The sequence below is a fragment of the Geotrypetes seraphini genome, chromosome 19 (assembly GCF_902459505.1).
Source record: "Geotrypetes seraphini chromosome 19, aGeoSer1.1, whole genome shotgun sequence".
Taxonomy (NCBI): domain Eukaryota; kingdom Metazoa; phylum Chordata; class Amphibia; order Gymnophiona; family Dermophiidae; genus Geotrypetes; species Geotrypetes seraphini.
The window spans coordinates 20,358,607-20,381,957 of record NC_047102.1 but is presented as its reverse complement, the minus strand read 5'-3'; the positions used below and the strand labels follow the sequence as shown (position 1 = coordinate 20,381,957).

The 23,351-nt window shown below is 42.6% G+C and overlaps 1 protein-coding gene across 3 annotated transcripts in view; it reads right to left on the bottom strand.

The window, feature by feature from the left end:
- EPS8L2 (EPS8 like 2) overlaps nucleotides 1–23,351 on the bottom strand; it is a 282,798-nt gene that overhangs the window by 95,673 nt on the left and 163,774 nt on the right. For all 3 annotated transcript variants that reach the window (XM_033928821.1, XM_033928822.1, XM_033928823.1), the window contains 3 exons: nucleotides 22,194–22,340; nucleotides 20,911–20,990; nucleotides 17,301–17,437 (listed from right to left, as the gene is read on the bottom strand). In XM_033928821.1, coding sequence (XP_033784712.1) covers nucleotides 17,301–17,437; nucleotides 20,911–20,990; nucleotides 22,194–22,340 — 364 coding nt within the window. The remainder of the gene's footprint in view (nucleotides 1–17,300; nucleotides 17,438–20,910; nucleotides 20,991–22,193; nucleotides 22,341–23,351) is intronic.

Genomic DNA, 23,351 nt, shown 5'->3' with positions numbered 1-23,351 from the left:
GCTTGCAGTAAGGCACCTGATAATGTCCTTCTCTATATTTTCCAATACACTAATTCCAACTGTAAAATTACCTACCCACAGTCACAACTACTACTACTTATCATTTCCTTAGCACTGCTAGACATACACAGCTCTGTACGTTAAAACATACAAGAGTCAATCCCTGTTCAGTACAGCTTACAATCTAAGCAAGTAGACAAACAGGACAAGTAGGGGATCAGGAGTTAAAGGCAACCTCGGAAAAGCCTGGTTTTGAATACTGCCAGGGACAGAGCTCGACATACTGACTCGGGCAATTTGTTCCAGGCATATGGTGCAGCATATGAGAAGAAACGTAGTCTGGAGTTGGCGAAGGAGAAGGGTACAGACAGGAGCGACTTGCCAATAATGGAGTTCCCAGGGAGGAGTATAGGGAAAGATAAGAGGAAAGATACTGAGAAGCTGCAGAGTGAATGCTCTTGGAAGTCAATAAGAAGAGTTGGAACATATGTGGAAATGGATAGGGAGCCAATGAAGTGACTTGAGGAGAGGAGTGATGTGAGCATCGGTCAGGTGAGGAAGGGTCAGATTTTGGTGATATTATAGAGAAAGAAACAACAGGTTTGGAGGTCAGTTGGATTTGTGCAGAGAAAGAGGAGTCAAAGATCAATGTGAGGTTGTGAGCTGATGAGTCAGGGAGGATGAGTTTGTTATTCACGAAGATAGAGGAGGGGTGGGTTTAGGTGGCAGTTGAACATTCAAGGCAGCGATGTCAGACAGGCAGGCTGAGACTCAGGCCTGGATTCCTGTAGAGATTTCTGGTGTAGAGAGGTAGATCTGAGAGTTGTCAGCATATTGAAAACCATGGAAGAAGATCAGAGGGAATGGAATGAGTATAGTTGGAGAAAAGAGGAGGTCCCAGGACACAGGCTTTAGGTAATTCAACTGATAGTGGGATAGCAGTGGAGGATCTGAAGGTGCAATGTAAGAGATAAAAAGAATAGAGCCCTGAAAATCCAAGTGAGGACAGTGGTCTACAGTGTCAAAAGCCTCAGATAGATCAAGAAAGATGAGGATAGAATAGAGGCCTTTGGATCTGGCCAGGACCAGGTTATTGGAGACTTTAGCAAGGGCAGTTTCTGGAGAGTGCAGGGGGGCAAAAGCCTGAATGGAGTGGGTCAAGAATAGTTACATTACATTACATTACATTACAGATTTCTATTCCGCTTGTGCCTTGCGGTTCTAAGGGGATTACAAATTAAGAGACTGGACAATTTCAGGAATATTACAGTACATAGAATCAGGAATGTATCAAGTTACAATTGTTAGTCTGGAAGTTTCCAGGAGAAATTTAGAGCTCATAGTAGATGAATAGTAGGTTGATGAAGAGAGTTGTACAATGTTTAGGTATAGTTATGGTGGGGTGATCGTGTGAGTATTTTCTAGTGCTATGTTGAGGTTAAGATGATGGAAAGTATTTTTTGAAGAGATGAGTTTTGATTTCTTTTCGGAATTCTTTTATGTCTATTGATTTGATCAGTAGATTGGAAATGGTAGTGTCAATTTTTGCTGCCTGTGTAGCTAAAAGGCTGTCGTATAGTTTCATGCGTCGTGTACCTTTGAGAGGAGGGTAGGCGAATAGGTTTTGAGTTCTCCTTAATCTGTGTGAGAGATTACGGTGTAGTCTTTTGTTTAGGTAGCTGGGTGCTGTTCCGTGTGTTACTTTGTATAGTAGACAGTAGAATTTGAACTTGGATCTTGCTTTTATTGGTAGCCAGTGTGAGTCAAGGTAAGCATCGGTGATGTGGTCAAATTTGCTGAGGGAATAGATGAGTCTGAGGGCCGTGTTCTGAACGGTCTGTAATTGTTTTATCATGTAGTTTGGGCATGATAGGTATAGGCTGTTGCAGTAATCTACTATGCTTAGAACTAGGGATTGTACTACTATCTTGTATTGATCCTTGATGAAGAATTTTCTTATTTTTCTTAGGTTACGCATTGTGAAGAATGCTCTTTGGATGATTTTGTAGATTTGGGTCTGCATTGTGCAATTTCTGTCTAGTTGAATTCCTAGGATCTTGAGTGTGCTTTGCATTGGGTACTTGATTGTGTTTAATTCCAGTTCTGTGCATGATGGTTTTTTTTCCTTCTCTAATAGTAGGAATTTAGTTTTTTCCGAGTTCAGTTTCAGTTTATGACTTGACATCCATTTTTCTACCGTTTCCATTATTATTTTCAGGTGGTTTGTTGATAAGGGGTCTTGTATGTTGAAGGGGGTGAGGATTGTTATATCATCCGCATAGCTGAATGATATTGTGTTTAGGGCGTCTAGGGTAATGCCGAGAGATGCTATGAAGAGGTTGAATAATATAGGAGATAATGGCGATCCTTGTGGTACTCCACATGGGTTTGACCATGGGTCGGATAGATGCTCTTTTGACTTGACTCTGTATGTTCGAGTTTTAAGGAAGCCTTGGAACCAGTTGTGAACATTGCCAGAGATTCCTATTGCATCTAATGTCTGGAGTAGTGTGGGGTGGTCAACTAGGTCAAATGCAGCAGAGAGATCGAGTTGAATGAGAAGTAGTTTGTTTCCTTTGCTAAGGTGTTGTCGGGCTGTGTCTAATAGTGATATCAGTAGCGTTTCTGTGCTATGGTTAGATCTGAATCCAGATTGGGATGGATGCAGTATGTGATGGTCTTCAAGGAAGTTGGAGAGATATTGTACGACTAGGCCTTCTGTTAGTTTGATATATAGTGGGATTGAGGCGATTGGTCTGTAGTTTGTAGGATTGTCTATAGGACCTTTGGGATCTTTTAGGATAGGAGTAATTATGATTTCTCCTAGTTCCGGTGGGAAATGACCTTCCCTTAGTGTAGTTTGAAGCCATAGTGTGAGGTTGGCTTTTAATTTGGTGGAGGCTGTAGTTAGTAAGTATGGGGGACAGTTGTTCAGGTCACATGAGGATTTGCTGTATTTTTTGTAAAGCCTGTCCACGTCTGACCATTGTATCTTTGGGAAGGTTGTCCAGATCCTGTCTGCTGGGATTGCTTCATCTATTGTGGGATTGATTTGTATTTCTTCTAAGTTGATTCGTGAATTATTGAATGTGGATCTGGTTGTGATGATTTTGTGTTTGAAATAATCCGCTAATTGGGTGGCTGTGGGAGTTTGGTTTCCATGGGTGGCGAGAAATGGTTTGGTGTCGGTGAGGTTTCTTACGATTTCAAAAAGTTTTTTAGTGTCTGGTTTTTCAGTGCCAATGAGTTTAGAGTAGAAGTTTTTTCGTTTTTCCTTCAGTTTGGTATTGTATAGTTTGATTTGGATTTTCCATTCATCTTTGGTATGATTATGTTTCTGTTTTTTCCATGACCTTTCCAGTTGTCTGCATTTCCTTTTTATTTGTAAGAGTTCATCGTCGAACCATTTGTTGGATGGTCTGTCTATTTTGTATTTGTTTTTTATTGGAGCTAGTTCGTTTAATGTGGTTTCACTGAGGGTCCGCCAACTGTTTATGAAGTCTTTGGGGTTGTTGGGGTCTATTTCGGGGTCAACTGTGTTCCAGAATGTGGTAGGTTCGATTTTCGGTCTGATCTTGATGTGCAATTTCTTTGGGATGGGTTTGCTGTTATTTTGAGCCCAATTGATAGTGAATGAATATTTGTAATGGTCTGACCAGAGGGTAGGGTGCCAGGACCCATTTGAGATGTGTATTTTTTGTGTGTTTTGGTTTGGAGGTGAGTAAGCTGCTATATCAAGTTGATGACCTTTTTCGTGTGTAGGTTCTGGGTTAAGAATTTGGTAGGATAGGGAATTGAGGTATGAGAGTATATCTGTTGCTTGTTTGGATGTTTGATCTTCTAAGTGGAGATTTAAGTCTCCAAGGATCAAGTTGTGTGTGGAGGAGAGAGAGTTCTGGAAGATGAATTCTTCAAGTTCTTGTTTTGCAGTGTTCCATTTGCCTGGAGTAATGTAGCAAAGAAGGCAGTTCAGATTTCCAGTTAGTGATTTGTCAGATATTTGGCAGGCTAGCAGGTCTAGGTAAGGGGTGGAGTACTTGGTTAGGACATCGATGTTGAGATTGTTTTTTATTATGATTGCTAAACCTCCTCCTCTTTTGTTTTCTCTACATACTAATTCTAGTTTATATCCTTTGGGGCAGGATTTTGTAATGCTTGGATCTGAAGCCGAGTTGAGCCATGTTTCAGTTAGGAAGAGGCAGCCTAGATTATCTTTGATCAGCCAGTCCTTGATTAATTCTGCTAGTTAGCGATGACAAGTTAAGGCAACAGAAGTGTACAGCACATTCAAAGTAGTTTGGATGAGAATGGGAAGAGGGAAATGGGGTGATAGTTGGGAGGGCAGGTGGGGTCCAGTGAAGATTTTTTTTGAGGAGTGATATAATTACGGCCTGTTTGGAGACATTAGGGATAGTTGCAGTGGAAAGTGATAAGTTGAGAATGTGACAGATGGAAGGGATGACAGTAAGAGAGATAGATGAGTGGGAATTGGATCAGAGAAACAGGTAGCAAGTTTGGAGGAGAAAAGAAAATATGCAGTTCAGTGATTTCAGGAAAGGAAGAAGGCAGCAGGTTCTAAAAGGAGAGTTGACAGAGTGGGCTGGGGAAAAAGAGGTGGCTTGGTTGAAAACCGAAGGTTAATCTCATGAACCTTGTCATAGAAGTACACAGCCACAGTCTGGTAGAAAGTGATGGAGGGGTTGGAGGTGAGGATACTGAGTAGAGAGTTCAGTGTGGTAAAGAGACGGTGAGCTGAGAGAGTTAGTCAAATGGGTGTAGTAGCTTTGTTTGCCTAGAGAAAGGGCAGACTGGAATGAGGTCAGGAGCAATGTTCCCTCTAAGGATTGATGAGGTGTGTGCAAAAAAAAATATGCATGAGCGACAAGTTACATACTCCACAAATTTATGAGCAGGCGCGGCGGACGAGTGCCTGTGAGATTGTGGGAGGGTTAAATACTCAAAACTTAGAAGAATAACAATTTACTTAAAGTTTTTGCTTCGCCAGCTTTCTGGTATCTTTACATACAGTGGCATACCTAGCATATGTAACACCTGGGGCCCATCATTTTTTGGCACCCCCCCCCAATCATCCCCAGTCTTTCTTCAATCTTTCCCTCTTCCAGGTCTTTCAACTTTCAACTCTCTACTTCTACCTAACCAACAAGCACACTTAACAGGCGGACCACACCAACCACTCTATTCTAACAGGCAGACCACACTATCCTCTAATATTTAATAATATTTAAATTAGTCTGTCCTCTCTAGCTCACTAACAACAGGCAACCTTAACTGTCAATTAACTTACTACTATATCCCTCTGACCAAGTACTAACTAACTAATTTATCCCTCCAACCTCAACACTTTCTGACCAACACCTAACAGCCCCCATTCTGACAAATATCTAAAAAAAAAATAATAATAATAATAATAAAAAACTTTTATATATGGCAGGCAGAACTAGAAGCAGCAAGACTTCAGTCAAGACAGGTATCTCAGTCGCCGAAAGTACCCAGGGGATGGCTATGGTCTTCGTACAGATAGAGGGGAAGCCTGGACAGAGGGCAGAGGTCTCTGTACAGACCGAGGCCATCCCCTCAAAGATATCTTCAGTCTTCACTCAGACGGAACCAATTGATCAGCCAGATGAAAGCCTTCTGCTAGAGCTGAGGAGCCTGAGAGAGGAGATTCAACGCTTAAGAAGCATCCGTGACGACGAGACCTTCATCAACGGAGTAATCCAGGAGCTGTCTCAGATCGCCGAACGAGAGCCTGACAAGACCATCCTTGAGACACCCAAAGCTTCCAGAACTTCAGACTTGAATCCAACTGTCGGAATTCAGGAAGTCACTGGAGACGCTGATTCCTGGCAGCTGGTGACTTCCTCCACAGGAAAACGCAGAAAACCTCATTCTGTTTCTCTCTCTCACATACAGGGCAGCTCTACATCGACACCACATATCCCCCTTAAGAACAGATACCAGCTGCTACAGGAGGGTCCTGACAACAAGGTACAAGAAGTGGTTGAGCAGACGGTTCCAGTTCCAGAGTCAACAGGTCGGCCCACCCCTAGGAAGCGCAGAGTTGTGGTCATCGGGGATTCACTGCTAAGGGGCACCGAGGGACCAATTTGTAGACCAGATCTGCAATCAAGAGAGGTCTGCTGTTTGCCGGGAGCCAGGATCCGGGATGTAACCGCTAGCCTGGGCAGACTCATCAAGCCCCAGGATCACTTCCCCATGATTCTCATCCACGTCGGAACCAACGACACTGCCAGGTGCACCCCGGAGAGCATACCCGAAGACTTCAGAGCCCTGGAAGAGAAGCTGAGGAGGATGGATGCGCAGGTGGTCTTCTCCTCGATCCTCCCAGTGAGGGGCAAGGGCAGTGCCAGGGAGGATCGAGTCCGAAGGGCGAACTACTGGCTGCAGGGATGGTGCAAGGAGATGAACTTTGGGTTCCTGCACCACGGAGAGGCACTGCAAGGACTGCTGGGACCAGACGGGTTACACCTGACCAAGAGGGGGAAGAACGTCCTTGGACACCGTCTAGCCCGCCTACTACACAGGGCTTTAAACTAGGTAAGTTGGGGGAGGGTACGGGCACAAACAACCCACCTGACGAGCTAAGCTACCAATACTCTTTTGAGACTGATCTAAGTAAACACTATAATTCTGGGACACATTACAATTCTGGGTCTAGGGGGAGTACACATAGCAATTCTGGGTCTAGAGGGAGTACACCCTGTAATTCTGGGTCCAACGAGAGTGCACACTTTGCAAAATGCACTAAAGGAGCTTAGGTAGCCCAAACAGGAATACTCCCACAGGGTACACACATTACCGAGTCTGGGATAGGAGCACACTGTAGTCATGGGGAGTCCGGGACAGGTACACGCTGTAGCTCTGGGTCTAGGGAGTATAAGAGACACGCGAATAATGCTAATGGTGTCCTAGTTGATAAAGAGGGATTGTCCCCACTGAGATGCAACAAACACACAACATGGAGGGCTATGTACGTCAACGCCCACAGTCTGGAAAACAAGATCCTAGACTTGGAAACAGAAATGAGGAATGCCGACCTGGATGTGGTGGCGATATCTGAGACCTGGCTCTCAGACTCCCACTGGTGGGACATGGTCATACCAGGTTACAACTTGCTTCGCCGGGACAGGGAGGGCAAAATGGGAGGTGGTGTAGCATTATATACTAAAGATGACATTAAGGTCACCAGAATCACAGATGTACAGTACACTGGGGAATCCCTTTGGGTAAATTTGGCCAGAGGGAAGGACAAATGCCTGTACCTTGGCGTAGTATACAGACCCCCAAGACATCAAGATGACCTAGATATGGAATTAATCGGAGATATAGAGAATATCACCTTGCGGGGGGACACAGTATTGGTAGGTGACTTCAACATGCCTGATGTGGATTGGGTCACACTTTCTTCTGCTTCCGGCAGCAGCAGGAAGCTATTAAACTCTTTGAATGGAGCAAGACTCAGGCAACTGGTATTGGAACCAACAAGGGATCAGGCAATATTGGACCTGGTACTTACCAATGGAGAAAGTATCACAGAGGTCTCGGTGGGTGACACTTTGGCCTCCAGTGACCTCAATATGATATGGTTCAATCTCAAGAAAGGTTTCACGAAATTTACCACACTGACCAAGGTGCTCAAATTCAAGGACACAAACTTCCAAGACATGGGAGACTTCGTTCACCAGGCGCTACAAAGCCAAGCAGACACCGACAGCGTGGAAGAAATGTGGTCAACTTTGAAAGCCACCATACAGGAAGCAACAAACCGCTATGTTAAATCAGTAAGCAAACGGAGTAGGAACAACAAGCCACAGTGGCTCTCTACGGAGATCTCGGACCTCATCAAAGAAAAGAAAAAAGCATTCATCTCTTACAAACAATCAGGGACACAGGACCACCTCTACCTCAAAGAATAAAACAGCCCAGGAATAAATGGGTCACAGTAGGCTCAGGAAGGCTGCGACATGTAACACAGAAACATCCACCTTCACTAATAGTACCTCTACAGAATTCCTTCGCTCCACTAGTGCACTGCGATACTCAGGAAAACAGAAGGGAAGTGGGACTGGAACCAATGAAGGTAACTCAAGAGAACAAGCGCACCCTAAGTACAAATAAAAAAGCCAAAAACAGAAAACTATTACTGTTGGGGGATTCCATCATCAGAGGCATTAACCTTGGAACACAGGGCGAGGAGACCAAAATAGTTGAAATGTCTTCCAGGATCCTCAGCTACCAGGATTTCCAGGCAAATACTGACTATAATTAAGGAAGAAACTAAGGATTTTAACACTGATGTTGTTATCCATCTGGGAACAAATGACCTGGCCAACAACTCCACACTTGCAGCATAGAAAGCTTTTCGGGAGCTTGGTGAGGGCGTGAAACATTTTGTAAACACTTTAGCTTTTTCTGAAATACTGCCTGCATATGGAAAGGGAGAGCAAAGAGTGAAAAACACAGAGGACTTTAATAGATGGCTCAGAGCCTGGTGTCATCAAGAAGGCTTCAGGTACATAGGAGGATGGGGAAATACATGGAAGGACAAGAAGCTATATTGCACTGATGGGCTACATATTACTACAGCAGGAAAAAGAAACCTTGCAGAGAAATTTAGACAATATTTTTCTAGGCATTTAAACTAGAAAGTGGGGGTGGTGTATGTACGAAGGACAATTATAGAGACCACCCCCGGCAAAAGAAAAGATGTGATAGTAGTAAAGGCTGCAACATAAGCAATATCAGCAACTCATTTCTTAGTATTGCAACGGAAAGTGAAACGACACAAAAATCCATACGAAAAAGGAGATTATCGCTGAAAAATAGCTGGAAAGCGATGACCACAAATGCTCGCAGTCTAAGCAACAAAGTTCATGATCTGCAAGCCCTGATATTAGAGGCAGATCTAGATATTGTTGCTATCACAGAGACATGGTTCAGTGAATCACATGGATGGGATGCAAACATACCAGAATATAATCTTTTTAGGAAGGACAGAGATGGTCATAAAGGTGGAGGAGTAGCTCTCTATGTAAAGATCAATATCCAAGCGACCGAAATGCAAGGGATCTGGGGAGAGGAAGAAGCGATATGGATTGCTCTGAAAAGAGAAGATGGAACTTCTATCTACGTGGGTGTAGTCTATAGACCTCCGACTCAATCGCAGCAAATTGATAAGGATCTGATTGTGGATATCCAAAAGTTTGGAAAGAAAGAGGAGGTTCTGCTGTTGGGAGATTTCAACCTGCCGGATGCGGACTGGAATGCGGAATCAGAAAGAAATAGGGAGATTGTGGATGCCTTTCAAGAGGCTCTGCTCAGACAAATGGTGACGGAACCCACAAGGGAAAAAGCGATATTGGATCTGGTCCTCACAAATGGAGAGAGTATCTCTAATGTTCGAGTGGGTGCTCACCTGGGTAGTAGCGATCATCAAACGGTTTGGTTTGATATAACGGCTAAAGTGGAGAGCGGCCGCACGATACTTAAAGTCCTAGATTTCAAACGTACAGACTTTAATGCAATGGGAAAGTACCTGAAGAAAGAGCTGTTAGGATGGGAGGACATAAGAGAAGTGGAAAGACAGTGGTCTAAGCTGAAAGGAGCGATAAAAATGGCTACGGACCTTTATGTGAAGAAAATCAATAAAAACAAGAGAAAAAGGAAGCCGATATGGTTCTCCAACCTAGTGGCTGAGAAAATAAAGGCGAAAGAGTTGGCGTTCATGAAATATAAAAAAAACCCAAGAAGAGGAGAGCAGAAAGGATTACAGGGTGAAACTGAAAGGCACAGGCGGAAGAACAAATGGCTAAAAATGTAAAAAAGGGAGATAAAAATTTTTTCAGATATATTAGTGAAAGGAGGAAGATAAAAAATAGAATTCTAGGCTAAAAGATACTGGGAACAAATATGTGGAGAGTGATGAGGAGAAAGCAAATGTGCTAAACAAATACTTCTGTTCTGTGTTCACAGAAGAAAATCCTGGAGAAGGACCGAGATTGTCTGGCAAAGTTACACGAGAAAATGGAGTAGATTCTGCGCCGTTCACGGAGGAGGGTGTTTATGAGCAACTTGAAAAACTGAAGGTGGACAAAGCGATGGGACCAGACGGGATCCATCCCAGGATACTAAGGGAGCTCAGAGAGGTTCTGGCGAGTCCTATTAAAGATTTGTTCAACAAATCTCTGGAGTCGGGAGTGATTCCTGGGGATTGGAGGAGAGCGGATGTGGTCCCTATTCATAAAAGTGGTCACAGGGATGAAGCAGGAAACTACAGGCCGGTGAGCCTCACTTCAGTTGTTGGAAAAATAATGGAAGTGTTGCTGAAAGAAAGGATAGTGTACTTCCTTGAATCTAATGGGTTACAGGATCCGAGGCAACATGGCTTTACAAAAGGTAAATCGTGCCAAACGAATCTGATTGAATTTTTTGATTGGGTGACCAGAGAGCTGGATCAAGGACATATGCTAGATGTAATTTACTTGGATTTCAGCAAAGCCTTTGATACAGTTCCTCATAGGAGACTGTTGAACAAACTTGAAGGGCTGAAGTTAGGACCCAAAGTGGTGAACTGGGTCAGAAACTGGCTGTCGGACAGACGCCAGAGGGTGGTGGTTAATGGAAGTCGCTCGAAGGAAGGAAAGGTGACTAGTGGAGTCCCTCAGGGTTCTGTGTTGGGGCCAATCCTGTTCAATATGTATGTGAGTGACATTGCTGAAGGGTTAGAAGGAAAAGTGTGCCTTTTTGCAGATGATACCAAGATTTGTAACAGAGTAGACACCGAAGAGGGAGTGGAAAATATGAAAAAGGATCTGCAAAAGTTAGAGGAATGGTCTAATGCCTGGCAACTAAAATTCAATGCAAAGAAATGCAGAGTAATGCATTTGGGGATTAATAATAGGAAGGAACCATATATGCTGGGAGGAGAGAAGCTGATATGCACGGACGGGGAGAGGGACCTAGGGGTGATAGTGTCCGAAGATCTAAAGGCGAAAAAACAGTGTGACAAGGCAGTGGCTGCTGCCAGAAGGATGCTGGGCTGTATAAAGAGAGGCGTAGTCAGTAGAAGGAAGAAGATGTTGATGCCCCTGTACAGGTCATTGGTGAGGCCCCACTTGGAGAATTGTGTTCAGTTTTGGAGACCGTATCTGGCGAAAGACGTAAGAAGACTTGAGGCGGTCCAGAGGAGGGCGACGAAAATGATAGGAGGCTTGCGCCAGAAGATGTATGAGGAGAGATTGGAAGCCCTGAATATGTATACCCTAGAGGAAAGGAGAGACAGGGAAGATATGATTCAGACGTTCAAATACTTGAAGGGTATTAATGTAGAACAAAATCTTTTCCAGAGAAAGGAAAATGGTAAAACCAGAGGACATAATTTGAGGTTGAGGGGTGGTAGATTCAGGGGCAATGTTAGGAAATTCTACTTTACGGAGAGGGTAGTGGATGCCTGGAATGCGCTCCCGAGAGAGGTGGTGGAGAGTAAAACTGTGACTGAGTTCAAAGAAGCGTGGGATGAACACAGGTTTAGAATCAGAAAATAATATTAAATATTGAACTAGGCCAGTTACTGGGCAGACTTGCACGGTCTGTGTCGGTGTATGGCCGTTTGGTGAAGGATGGGCAGGGGAGGGCTTCAATGGCTGGGAGGGTGTAGATGGGCTGGAGTAAGTCTTAACAGAGATTTTGGCAGTTGGAACCCAAGCACAGACCGGGTAAAGCTTTGGATTCTTGCCCAGAAATAGCTAAGAAGAAAATTTAAAAAAAATTAAAAATTTTTTAAATTGAATCAGGTTGGGCAGACTGGATGGACCATTCGGGTCTTTATCTGCCGTCATCTACTATGTTACTATGACTCTAGAGTAGAATATCTGGCCAAGTCAAGAGCCGTCAAAGCAGCAGTTAGGGAGGCCAAATTCCGCATGGAGGAGTCTCTAGCAAAGAACATCCAGAAAGGAGATAAATCTTTCTTCAGGTATATCAGTGACAGAAATAAGAACTTGGGCGGGATAGTACGTCTCAGAAAACCAGACGGAGACTATGTAGAGACGGACTTGGAAAAAGCCCAACTGTTAAATGAATACTTCTGCTCAGTCTTCACCCGCGAGGCGCCGGGAATCAGCCCTCAGCCACAGACAAGGGTTGAATCAGTTGACCCGTTTAGTAATTTCAAGTTTACACCCAGCAGCGTCTACTGCGAGTTGTCAAAAATGAAGGTCAACAAGGCAATGGGGCCTGACAACCTACACCCCAGGGTGCTCAGGGAATTGGGTGATGTCTTGGCGGAACCGCTATCCGCGCTCTTCAATCTCTCCCTTAGTACAGGTAACGTCCCGATGGACTGGAAGACGGCTAACATCATTCCACTCCACAAGAAAGGCTCCAGGATGAAGATGGCAAATTACAGACCAGTGAGTCTCACATCAATAGTGAGCAAACTAATGGAAACCCTAATCAAATGCCAATTGGATAGGATCATGGACGAGGAGAATCTACAGGATCCCCACCAACATGGATTTACTAAAGGGAGATCCTGCCAATCTAACCTGATCAGCTTCTTTGAATGGGTGACGAGGAAGCTGGATGTTCGGGAGTCCATGGACATCGTCTACCTGGACTTCAGCAAAGCATTTGATAGTGTACCACAACGCAGGTTGCTGAGAAAGATGAGTTCTTTAGGTTTGGGCGACACATTGACCAAATGGATTGGGAACTGGCTTGTAGGTAGGCTTCAGAGGGTAGTGGTGAATGGCACCCCCTCCGAAATGTCAGAGGTGATAAGTGGAGTGCCACAGGGCTCCGTCCTGGGCCCGATCCTGTTCAACATCTATATAAGAGACTTGGCAGAAGGGCTCCGAGGTAGAATAACATTATTCGCCGATGATGCCAAACTAAGCAATGTAGTGAGCAAAAGCACAACAGTCAAAAATTCAATGGCAGACGATATGATGCATGACCTATTTCTACTGGAACGCTGGTCTAGGTCCTGGCAACTCAGTTTCAATGCCAAAAAATGCAAAGTCATGCACCTGGGAAGCCAAAATCCATGCAAGACTTACACCCTAAATGGCGAGATCCTGACAAGAACTGAAGCAGAAAGAGACTTAGGGGTGATTGTCAGTGAAGACATGAAGTCTGCAAATCAAGTGGAGCAAGCTTCATCCAAAGCAAGGCAAATCATAGGTTGCATACGCAGGAGTTTCGTCAGCCGTAAACCTGAAGTCATTATGCCATTGTATAGATCCATGGCGAAACCACACTTAGAGTACTGTGTGCAATTCTGGAGGCTGCATTACCGCAAGGATGTGCTGAGACTGGAATCAGTCCAGAGAATGGCCACCAGGATGGTCTCAGGACTCAAGGATCTCCCATACGAGGAGCGGCTAGGGAAGTTACAGCTCTACTCACTCGAGGAACGTAGAGAGAGGGGAGATATGATCGAGACATTCAAGTATCTCATGGGCTGCATCGAGGTAGAAGAAGATATCTTCTTTTTCAAGGGTCCCGCAGCAACAAGGGGGCATCCGTGGAAAATCAGGGGCGGGAAACTGCACGGTGACACTAGGAAGTTCTTCTTCACTGAAAGGGTGGTTGATCGCTGGAATAGTCTTCCATTTCAGGTTATTGAGGCCAGCAGCGTGCCAGATTTTAAGGCCAAATGGGATAGACATGTGGGATCTATCCGTAAAGATAGATAGGGAGGGTCATTGGGGTGGGCAGACTTGATGGGCCGTGGCCCTTATCTACCGTCTATTTCTATGTTTCTAAATGAGTATGATACCAATTTTTTTCCCGGGATCCTTTTATAAAAAGCTTAATGGTATTCTTATGAAATTTCTTTGGCTGGGTAAAATGCCTAGAGTTACTTTAGTATCTCTACAAAAATCAATTGAGGAGGGTGGGGTAAATTTTCCAAATTTTTATAGGTATCATCAAGCCTATATTTTACACCAGGGTATGTATTGGGTCCTCCCAGAACTCATAGACAATGCTCTGGATTGGTTATATTTGGAGTGGCGGCTCTTGTTTCCTTTAAATTTGTCTCATGTGCTAAGTATCAAAATGCCTAGGAAATATAAAGAGAATAGAATTTTGATTGACACATGGAAAACATTGAGATTCATTAGTAATTTAACACCTATTCCAATAAATAAGTCAACGAATCAATCTTTATGGATAAACTCCAAGATTCAAATTGGCGGATCTCAAATCTTATGGAAGAATTGGATTATTGCAGATATTCGAACTCTGAATGATGTTATTTCAGAAGGTAAACTGCTTGATTTTTCACAGCTACAACATAGATTTGGTCTCAATAAATCACAAAGTTTTAAATGGTTGCAGCTGAAGCAGGCTATTCAGGTAGGGTTCCCTGAATGGAAAACTCTTAATAATCAATTTAGTTCGAGTTCTTATGCTTCTAAGCAGACTTCCTGGGACATCAAGCCGCATTGTGGTATAAATTAATATCTGGATATATGAATAAAAAGCCAAAAAATGGTCTTAGAGACATTTGGAGTATTGAGATTAAGCAGCAAATTTCTGCATCTCAATGGCCACAAATTTGGTCTTGGAGAATGAGATGTACAGTGTCTGTATCTATGAGACAAACTTGGTTTTTTGGACCCCGGTTCGTTTACAAAAGTTAGATAGCTCTAAATCTAATAGATGCTGGCACTGTAATCTCGAAGCAGGGACACTTGATCATTTACTTTTTTATTGTCCTTGTATTATGATTTTCTGGAATTCAATTTGGTCTCAAGTAAATTCTCTATTAGAAAACCATGTTGCTTTAACATATGATACGGTTTTGTTTGGCTATGAGGAAAAAAAGTCAATTATCATCAAGTATTAATAAACTTTTACTGATCATGACAGGGGTCGCCATTCAGCATATTACCAACAATTGGAAAAATCACACTAATCTTAATTATACTTACTGGTGAAATTCATTATGCCATATTTATAAGATGGAAAGAGCAATTGCTTTGCAGAAAGGGTCTTACAATAAATTTTTGAAGATCTGGGGGCCGTTGGAAAATTATTGTAATGTGTAGACATCATTTTTTCTTAGATAATATGTGTATAATTAGGGGGGTGGGGGGTTGTTTGGAATTTTTTATTAAATGCTTACTTCATTATATTCTTTTATATATGTTTAATTGAATTAATTGCAGTAGGGTGGGTGGGAAGGGTAAAAATTCAAGTATGTATGATATTATTAGAAAGATTTTCAAGTGTTTTAATTTGTTATAAAGGTATATTACTGTACACTTGTTACAAGATTTAAAATGAATAAAGAATTAAAAAAAAAAAAATTCAAAGGTCCACCGAAATGTTTCCGGTATAAAGATGCCTTTGAACAGTAATTTCTTTCTCTAACAGAGCTATTGGCCATTTATCCTCTTATTTTCCTTCTCTTCTCCCTTCTTTCTCCTATTCTTTTCTCAAATGAATTAATTACTCCTCCTTTTCGTTCATTCCATCTATGTCTTCTTTTCTTGACCATATTGTAGTTCCTCCTCCTTTTCTCTTGATAATCTGTCTGGTATGTTTTTGCCTTTGTAGTCAGTTGTATATGTTTTTGTCTTAAATCTTTGTAAAACCTTATTTTTTAGCATTGTATCCTTGCCTAGAATTTATGATAGGCATGTAATCAAATTTTAAATAAACTATGAAACTAAGAGTGAATACATGGATGGAAGGAACATCCAGAAATGACTTTCGTTTTCGCGCCGTTGTTTTCGCTAAATCTGGAACGATTAAGGAAGAAAGGTAGCGAGACTAGGAAGTTCTTCTTCACTGAAAGGGTGGTTGATCGCTGGAATAGTCTTCCACTTCAGGTTATTGAGGCCAGCAGCATGCCAGATTTTAAGGCCAGATGGGATAGACATATGGGATCTATCCGCAAAGATAGATAGGGAGGGTCACTGGAGTGGGCAGACTTGATGGGCCGTGGCCCTTATCTGCCGTCTATTTCTATGTTTCTATGATTGAGGGGGAAGAAGAGGTTGAAATCTACAAGAGGGTGAGAGTAACAGCCCAACACCACCTTACAAGGGGCCACTGAAAAGTTCTTAGCCCAACCAACAAAGCTGGGGCAGTTTCCATTGAGGGATATACATATGGAGGGGCATCATTAAAAACAAACAAACATCTAAGTCCCCTTTTGGCCTAAGGCCCTAGGCGTCCAAAGTAGGAAGCAGGGAAATGTTCATTCTTGAAAAAAATGTTCAAAATATGGGGGGGGGGGGGGGTTGAGCATGGCCTACCTGCATGTTCAGGAGTTTAATACCCAGACTGCCACTATGTCTACCTTTAAGCCCTATTCTCGGAAAGAAAAAAAAAAAAAATCACCCAAGTACCAAACACCCAAAACAAGACCTTTTAGACGTGGGAGGGACCAGCCCTTCGCCTAAAAGCACGATTCTTTAGCCGGTGTCTGTTCTAAGCACCGGTTAGAGAATCATGGAACCTTTCCTTCCCCCCTCCCCGCAACGATGTACTTTTGCACATATTTAATGATGCCCAGTCCCTCCTGCCCAAAGCCGCTGCGACACCCCACACCATTGATTGGCGACAGGAGGAATGTCCAGTCTCTTCTGCTAACCCCCCCCCTGCGAAAGTTTGCCCCCACCACCCCTCTTGGTCTAAGTCAAAATGTATAAGTTCTGTCCAGGCAACCTGTCAAACTTTTTGATTTTGGCTGCTGGACGATTAAGTGTAGGTTAGCCCATATCCCATCCACCTCCCGCCTTACCCACTCCTCCAAAAACACCCCTTTTTGCTTTGGGCGCAAAGAGGTAGGGAAAAGGCCTAAGCTGGTTTTAGATACGTCTAAAACCCTGTTCGATTATTGATACTTGGATGATCTGTTTTTTTGATCGTCCAAATGTCAATTTAGGCAGGTTTTTAGATTTTTTAAAAATTATTATTATGAGCCCCTTAGTCCAAAAATTTTTTCACTTTTTTCATTCCAGATTTTTCCAATGGAATGAAAAAAGTTGAAAATCTCTAGACTAAGTGTATAGTCCTCGATGGAAACTCCCCAACTTTGTTGGTTGGGTTGACAACTACCCAGTGACCCCTCATATTAGCTTTAAGTGGTTGAAAAGAGTATACGGGTCTGGGGGGGGAGGGGGGATGCATTATTAAGGGGAGAGTGTGGTGCAGTGGTTAAAAGCTATAGCCTCAGCACCCTGAGGATACAGAGAAGAATCAGAAGCCCTAGTTTCATCCTTGCTAAGATCCTTATGCACCTGTTTCACTTGGCGCTGATGGAGGGATAACACGATTCTTGGCATTCATCTGGAATCCTTTGGGTTTAGGGCTGGTAGCAGGTCCAGGAGCTGGCAGAATAGATTCTCTCTGAGTCTTGATCTTTTCTTGGTTTACCCTATGGAAAAGTAGCAATAAATATCAACAAGCAGAGCACAGACTGCCAAACTCTACCCACACCAGTTCCTTAGCCATGTGTAAGTTTCAAAGATAAAATAATTCCAGTATAAGACAAAATCTTAAAACTGCCAGATTAAAAACCTAAGTAGCTTGGTTTATAAATTTGTCCATTGCACTAGAGAAAGGGGACAGTAAAGAAAGGAGAAGTACTAGCTTCTCACATATACTGTAACAATATATTAGGGCTGAAGGAAGATTACAAATTTTAATTGCAATTAATCACATTGTGTGGTTGCAATTAATATGTAATAGTTTAAAAGAAAATTTGACAAACATCTAATTCCTATCCTATTTATGAAAATACAGTGCCCTAAATATTACAATGGGACTCTAAAATATCAATACATCTATAGAAAACTGAACAAGCCAAATTACTACAGAATAATACATAAACAATTCATGCTAACAGAATACCTCAGTCACACACACACGGAACACAAATGCCAAATACAGAATAACTGACCACAAACTATAAACCTCTTGCATGTAGTACAATATCAGAGATACAAGACAGACATTTCTTCCTATACAAAATATAAGTAATATGGAACATGCTAGGGATGATGTTAAGAGGTGCAACTAGGGCAATTGTTCTTTTTTGATCCATATCTCTGGGAAATGATATCTAAATCATTTTCTAACTGTTCTGTCCCTCTGACATGGAAAACGGCTCTCGTTTTTCCAAAAATTAAACATCACAATCTCGATCCCTCTCTCCCAACAAATTACCGTCCAATTGCAAATCTTCCTTTAATATCTAAACTAACTGAAAAAATCATACACACACAACTGTCAGAATTCATTGAAAAAACCTTTGTTCTACATCCCTGTCAAACAGGCTTCCGCTCATCACACTCGACTGAACTATCCCTGCTAGGCCTTATTTCAACCATACACTACTACCATGACCATCAAAAATCTGTTCTTCTCATCTCACTCGACCTATCTGCTGCCTTTGATACTATTGATCACTCGCTTCTCCTAAATAGACTTAAAGAATGTGGTATCACAGGAACGGCACTATCTTGGTTTTCATCCTATTTTCAAGAACGCAGCTTCAAAGTCTTCGCCAGAAATGAAACCTCTCCATCAATATCTCTAACGTATGGGGTCCCGCAAGGCTCCATTCTTTCCCCTTTACTATTCAATATCTTTCTATCTCCCCTCTTAACCCTAGCACAATCCATAGGTTTCACGATCTTTGCCTATGCAGACGATATACAACTACTTCACCCAATCAATATTTCCAACACCTCTGACATAAAAGATATAAACAATAAACTGGATTCCATAAGCGACTGGCTACATTCTAATAAACTCTCTCTTAACGTAGATAAATCCCGTGGTCTTCTATTCTCAATAAAAAATCCTGAATTTCTACCAGATAAAATTACTATCAAATCTATCCCAATTCAAATGGAGACAAAAATCAAACTCTTAGGTGTCATCATTGATAAAGATTTATCATTTCATGATCATATTAGTTCGGTTGTCAAAACATGTTTCTACAAACTACGCATAATTCGTTCTTTGACCCCAATTCTAGAAACCGAATCCATCAAAATTCTTATCCATTCCCTAATAATCTCTCATCTGGATTACTGTAATTCCCTACTCAACGGTCTCCCACAAAAAGAAATTCGTCGCCTTCAACTTATACAAAACACAGCAATAAAACTCATCTACAACTTAGGTAAATATGATCATGTAACACCAGCTTTGAAAGATGCACACTGGTTACCCATGACTCACCGAATCACCTACAAAATCATCCTTTTGTCATTCAAAATAAAATCTTCTCATCTGCCATCATACCTTCACAAACTTCTTATCCCACAGTGCCCCACTCGAACTCTGAGATCTTCAAACCAAAATCTCTTATTGATTCCATCCATAAAATAATTTTATTATACACGCAAAATAAACTTTGCAGTAACTGCCCCGACATTGTGGAACTCCCTTCCACAACCACTACGTGACGAACAAAATCTTGAGAAATTTAAGAAAAGCCTAAAAACTTTCTTATTTCGAGATGCATTCTCTTCCATTTAATTTCTATTCTTTGTAATTTAATTTTTCGCTTTCAAAAACATTCAATATATCTCATCCCCATCCCACATGTATTTTTCCCAACCCCTCTTTCTTCTTTTCTACTTACAATGTAACTTCACCCATCCTCTCCCTCTCTCCTCACTGTCAAGTCTGTCTTGTTATTGTTTTCAATGTTCACTTTATAATATTTAAATAACTTAATACTCTTTGTTTTCAATTGCTTCTACTCTTAACTGTCAATTTTTTTTTAAAATCCAATGTAAACCGTCCAGATATTTGCTTGATGGTCGGTATATTAAAATTTAATAAACTTGAAACTTGGCTTCCTGGCCAGAGAGAGCCCCAAGCCTGCCAAAAGCTGAAGATGGCTCAGTCAGCCTAACAGACTTTGGGGTCCCTTCCCAATTTTCTGGCCTGGGCCCCAGCCATGTCTAACACCTGCTCTGGCAAGATGTATATTCCAAATTTAAAATTCTATTCACATAATAGAAAAAAAACAAATTTTTTTTTCTACTTTACTGATGTCTGGTCATTTCATTTTTTTAATATCATGTTGGTCCTAGTCTCTAGTTTCTGCTTCCCTCTGTCTTCCCTTAACTCACTTGCCATGGCGTCCTGTTCATCTGACGTTTCTTCTCTCTCCATGTCCACCATCCATCTTCTTATCTCTGTCCCTATATTTCCTTGTTCAGCATTTCCCATGTTCATATCCCTATATTCAATATCACCCCTCTGGGTCTCCATGCCCCCCTCCATGTCTACCATCTCCCTTCTGTGCTCCTATTCTCCCTTATGTCTAGTATTTCCTTTTTGTCTCCAGCATTGCCTCTCTATTCCCATATTTTCCCCATCCCACCCTCCATATCTGGTATTGATGAATGGGGATGACATATGGACACAGAGAGGCATCTCCCCTCTATCCCAGTCCTTATACTCCCAGCTAATGCCCAACATTGCTCCCCTCTCTCCTTCCCCCACACCAATGTGTTCCTTTCCTCTATGATGCTACCCCAATCAGTGTTTCTTCCTCTCTTCTCCCCCTCTTTTCACCATCTGGTTCTTTCTTCCACTGTGGGTTCAGCATTTGACCTCCTTTTCCTTCATCCCCTGGTCTGGTACATCTCTCCCTTCCCTCCAGCCCTCTTCCCCACTGCAGATTTGGCACCTCCAGCCCCCTCCTCTGCAGGTCCAATACTTCTCTTCTCTCCTACAAGCCCCCTCCTCTGCAGGTTCAACATATTTCTCTTCTCTCCTTCATGCCCAGCACCTCTCTCCTTTCCTTACAACCCCCTCCCCTCTAAAGGGTCAGCTTCTCTCTCCTTTCCTTACAGCCCCCTCCTCTAAAGAGGGTGCACTTACTTGAGCGTCTGTGGTCGTAGTTTCTTTCCCTGTTTTTTGTCTGCAAGAGCACTCTCAATATCAGCGTGGATCATTTCTGCCTGCAAGAGAAAAAAAAACCATGAGCCTCATCTTGACACAGTGAAGACCAGGAAGCAAACTCCAGCTCTAAGAAAGCTGCTGAGCTGCTAGCGTCCTTTGGGCCCTGCTTGCTCCCTCTTTGCCATGGTATTAAGCTTAATTTCTATGTCCCCTTTCTTTACAGATTTTCCATTTCTTTTATTTTTAAAGTAAACATTGTGCATGTTTGGTTATGGACATGCTCCACTTACTGAAGCATAGGCCAAGAGGAAAAGATTTCAGGATCTTTTGCAGTGGTGATGGTTTATATCTATCATTGTTTTCTTCTTCCTGAGGCTTCTAGAGAAGATGATCACAATTGTACCCTAATTTCTCCTGTTCTAGAGAGGTGAAAATAAAGTGAACCAGGGAGAAAGGAGTAAAGAGATGGTGTGAGAGTCCCTGAGGACAGATGGACAGAAGGGATTGAGATGAGAAGCTGTGCAAGACAACTGCTAGAAAACTATAGGGGAATAAGTAAGGACAGATACCATTCAATCAGTGGCATAGTAAAGGGATGTGGTCTGCCCCAGGCGTTGTCTTGATAGGGGCGTGACACCCGTCCTTCTCTCTGCCCCCTCACTGCCCTGCGCCCATGCCGCTTCACTTCCCCCATACCTCAGTAACGTTCCTGGCTTAAGTAGCAACCCCCAACCTGCCTGTGTCGGCTCTTCTTCTGACATCACTTCCTGGACCTGCACCTAGGAAGTGACGTCAGAGGGAAAGCCCACGCAGGTGCGACAGCGGGTTGGAGTTGCTACTTGTGCCAGGAATGTTACAAAGGTAGGGGGAAGGGAAGCAGCACACACGTGCTACAGTGGGAGGGGGATGGAGAAGGGGACCGGGGGGGGGGCGGCGGGGTACCACCACCCCAGATGTCTCTCACCCTTGCTATGTCACTGCACTCAAAATGGCTCCCTGAGGAGACCTACTGCACATGGACAGAAGTAAGAAAAAGGGTAAGAGGGGGGGAGTTAAAATCAAACAAATATTACTGTGATTATAAAGCTTGTGAAAAGTTTGTACAAAAGATGGATCTGCTGTAATTGAATGAATTTATCCTGAACTACTGATGAAAAGGTATAAGCTAAAATACATCTTGCATTTTTATTGGGTCTATTACTAAGTGATCCTTTGCTGTATGTGAATGTCCATTCTCTACCCCTCCCCCCATGGTTTCTGACCTCCACGTCACAGTTGAAAAAGTGAATATCTGGCTTGCTTTGCTCCGAGTCCTGACACACCAGCAGTAGCACGGAGGAGTACCGCAGAACTGTTGCCACTGTTTGGCAGTGATGGACGATAGACAGTGGGAAGTCTTCCAGCTCTTCCTATCAAAATAGAGATCATCATAGGATAAATACAAAGAGAAGACAGATAATCAGACTTTGGCCCACCATCCGTCGCTTCTGTTCAAAACATTAATTATCCAAAGAGGATAACGCTCACAAGCTATCTAGACCACACACGCCTTGCTTTCAGACGTCATCCATGCAGAATGAAAAGCTCTGGTACTACACCATCTTTGGATAATTATAATGCTGCTCCACAAAAAAAGCACTTGGTTTTATTACATTTTCTATATACTGCCAGTTTACATGGTACATAGAGGTGATTTCTCTGTTCCTATTAGATTCATGATATGTTTTTGTATCTGGAGCAATGGAGGGTCAAGCGACTTGCCCAGGATCACAAGAAGCCGCAGTGGGAACTAGACCTCAACCCCTGCACTAACCATTAGGCTACTCCTCCACTTTGCCTTGTACATTTTTCATATTCTGTTGCCTATATTAATACTATTAAAAATGCATTAAAGTAGAAGTTTGATTCAACTTACTGTATACTTTCACTGAAAACAATTACAGAAATAATCAGAAAGTAATTAAGAATAAGAAATCAAAGTATTGATTTCAGAAGTCCTTGACATTCACTCCCAGACCTCAATGTCAGGTTTTCAGGCTACACCTAATAAGTATGTATGAGAGAGTTCTGATTGCCTTCTACCTTGGCTATATGTAAATCTTTCCCATGCATAGTCATTAGGGATATTCTGGAAAACCGACTTTTTGGTGGCCCTTGAGGATTGGGAATGAAGACCACTGGCATAAGCTTTTATACCTTCTTAACTTAATACCTGGTAAAGCCCCTTTTCCACTAACAGCAGCCATTAGTTTCATAGGATAAGCATCTATCAATATTGCACAGCAGGACAGTGCAGTTTATGCTTCTTCTTTCTGGCAGAATATCTCCATCTTTTTCAGTTTGACCGATGATCATGGATGCTGAGGAACAAAGCCAGACTTGGGCACAAGCACACACACACACACACCATGCTTACTTGA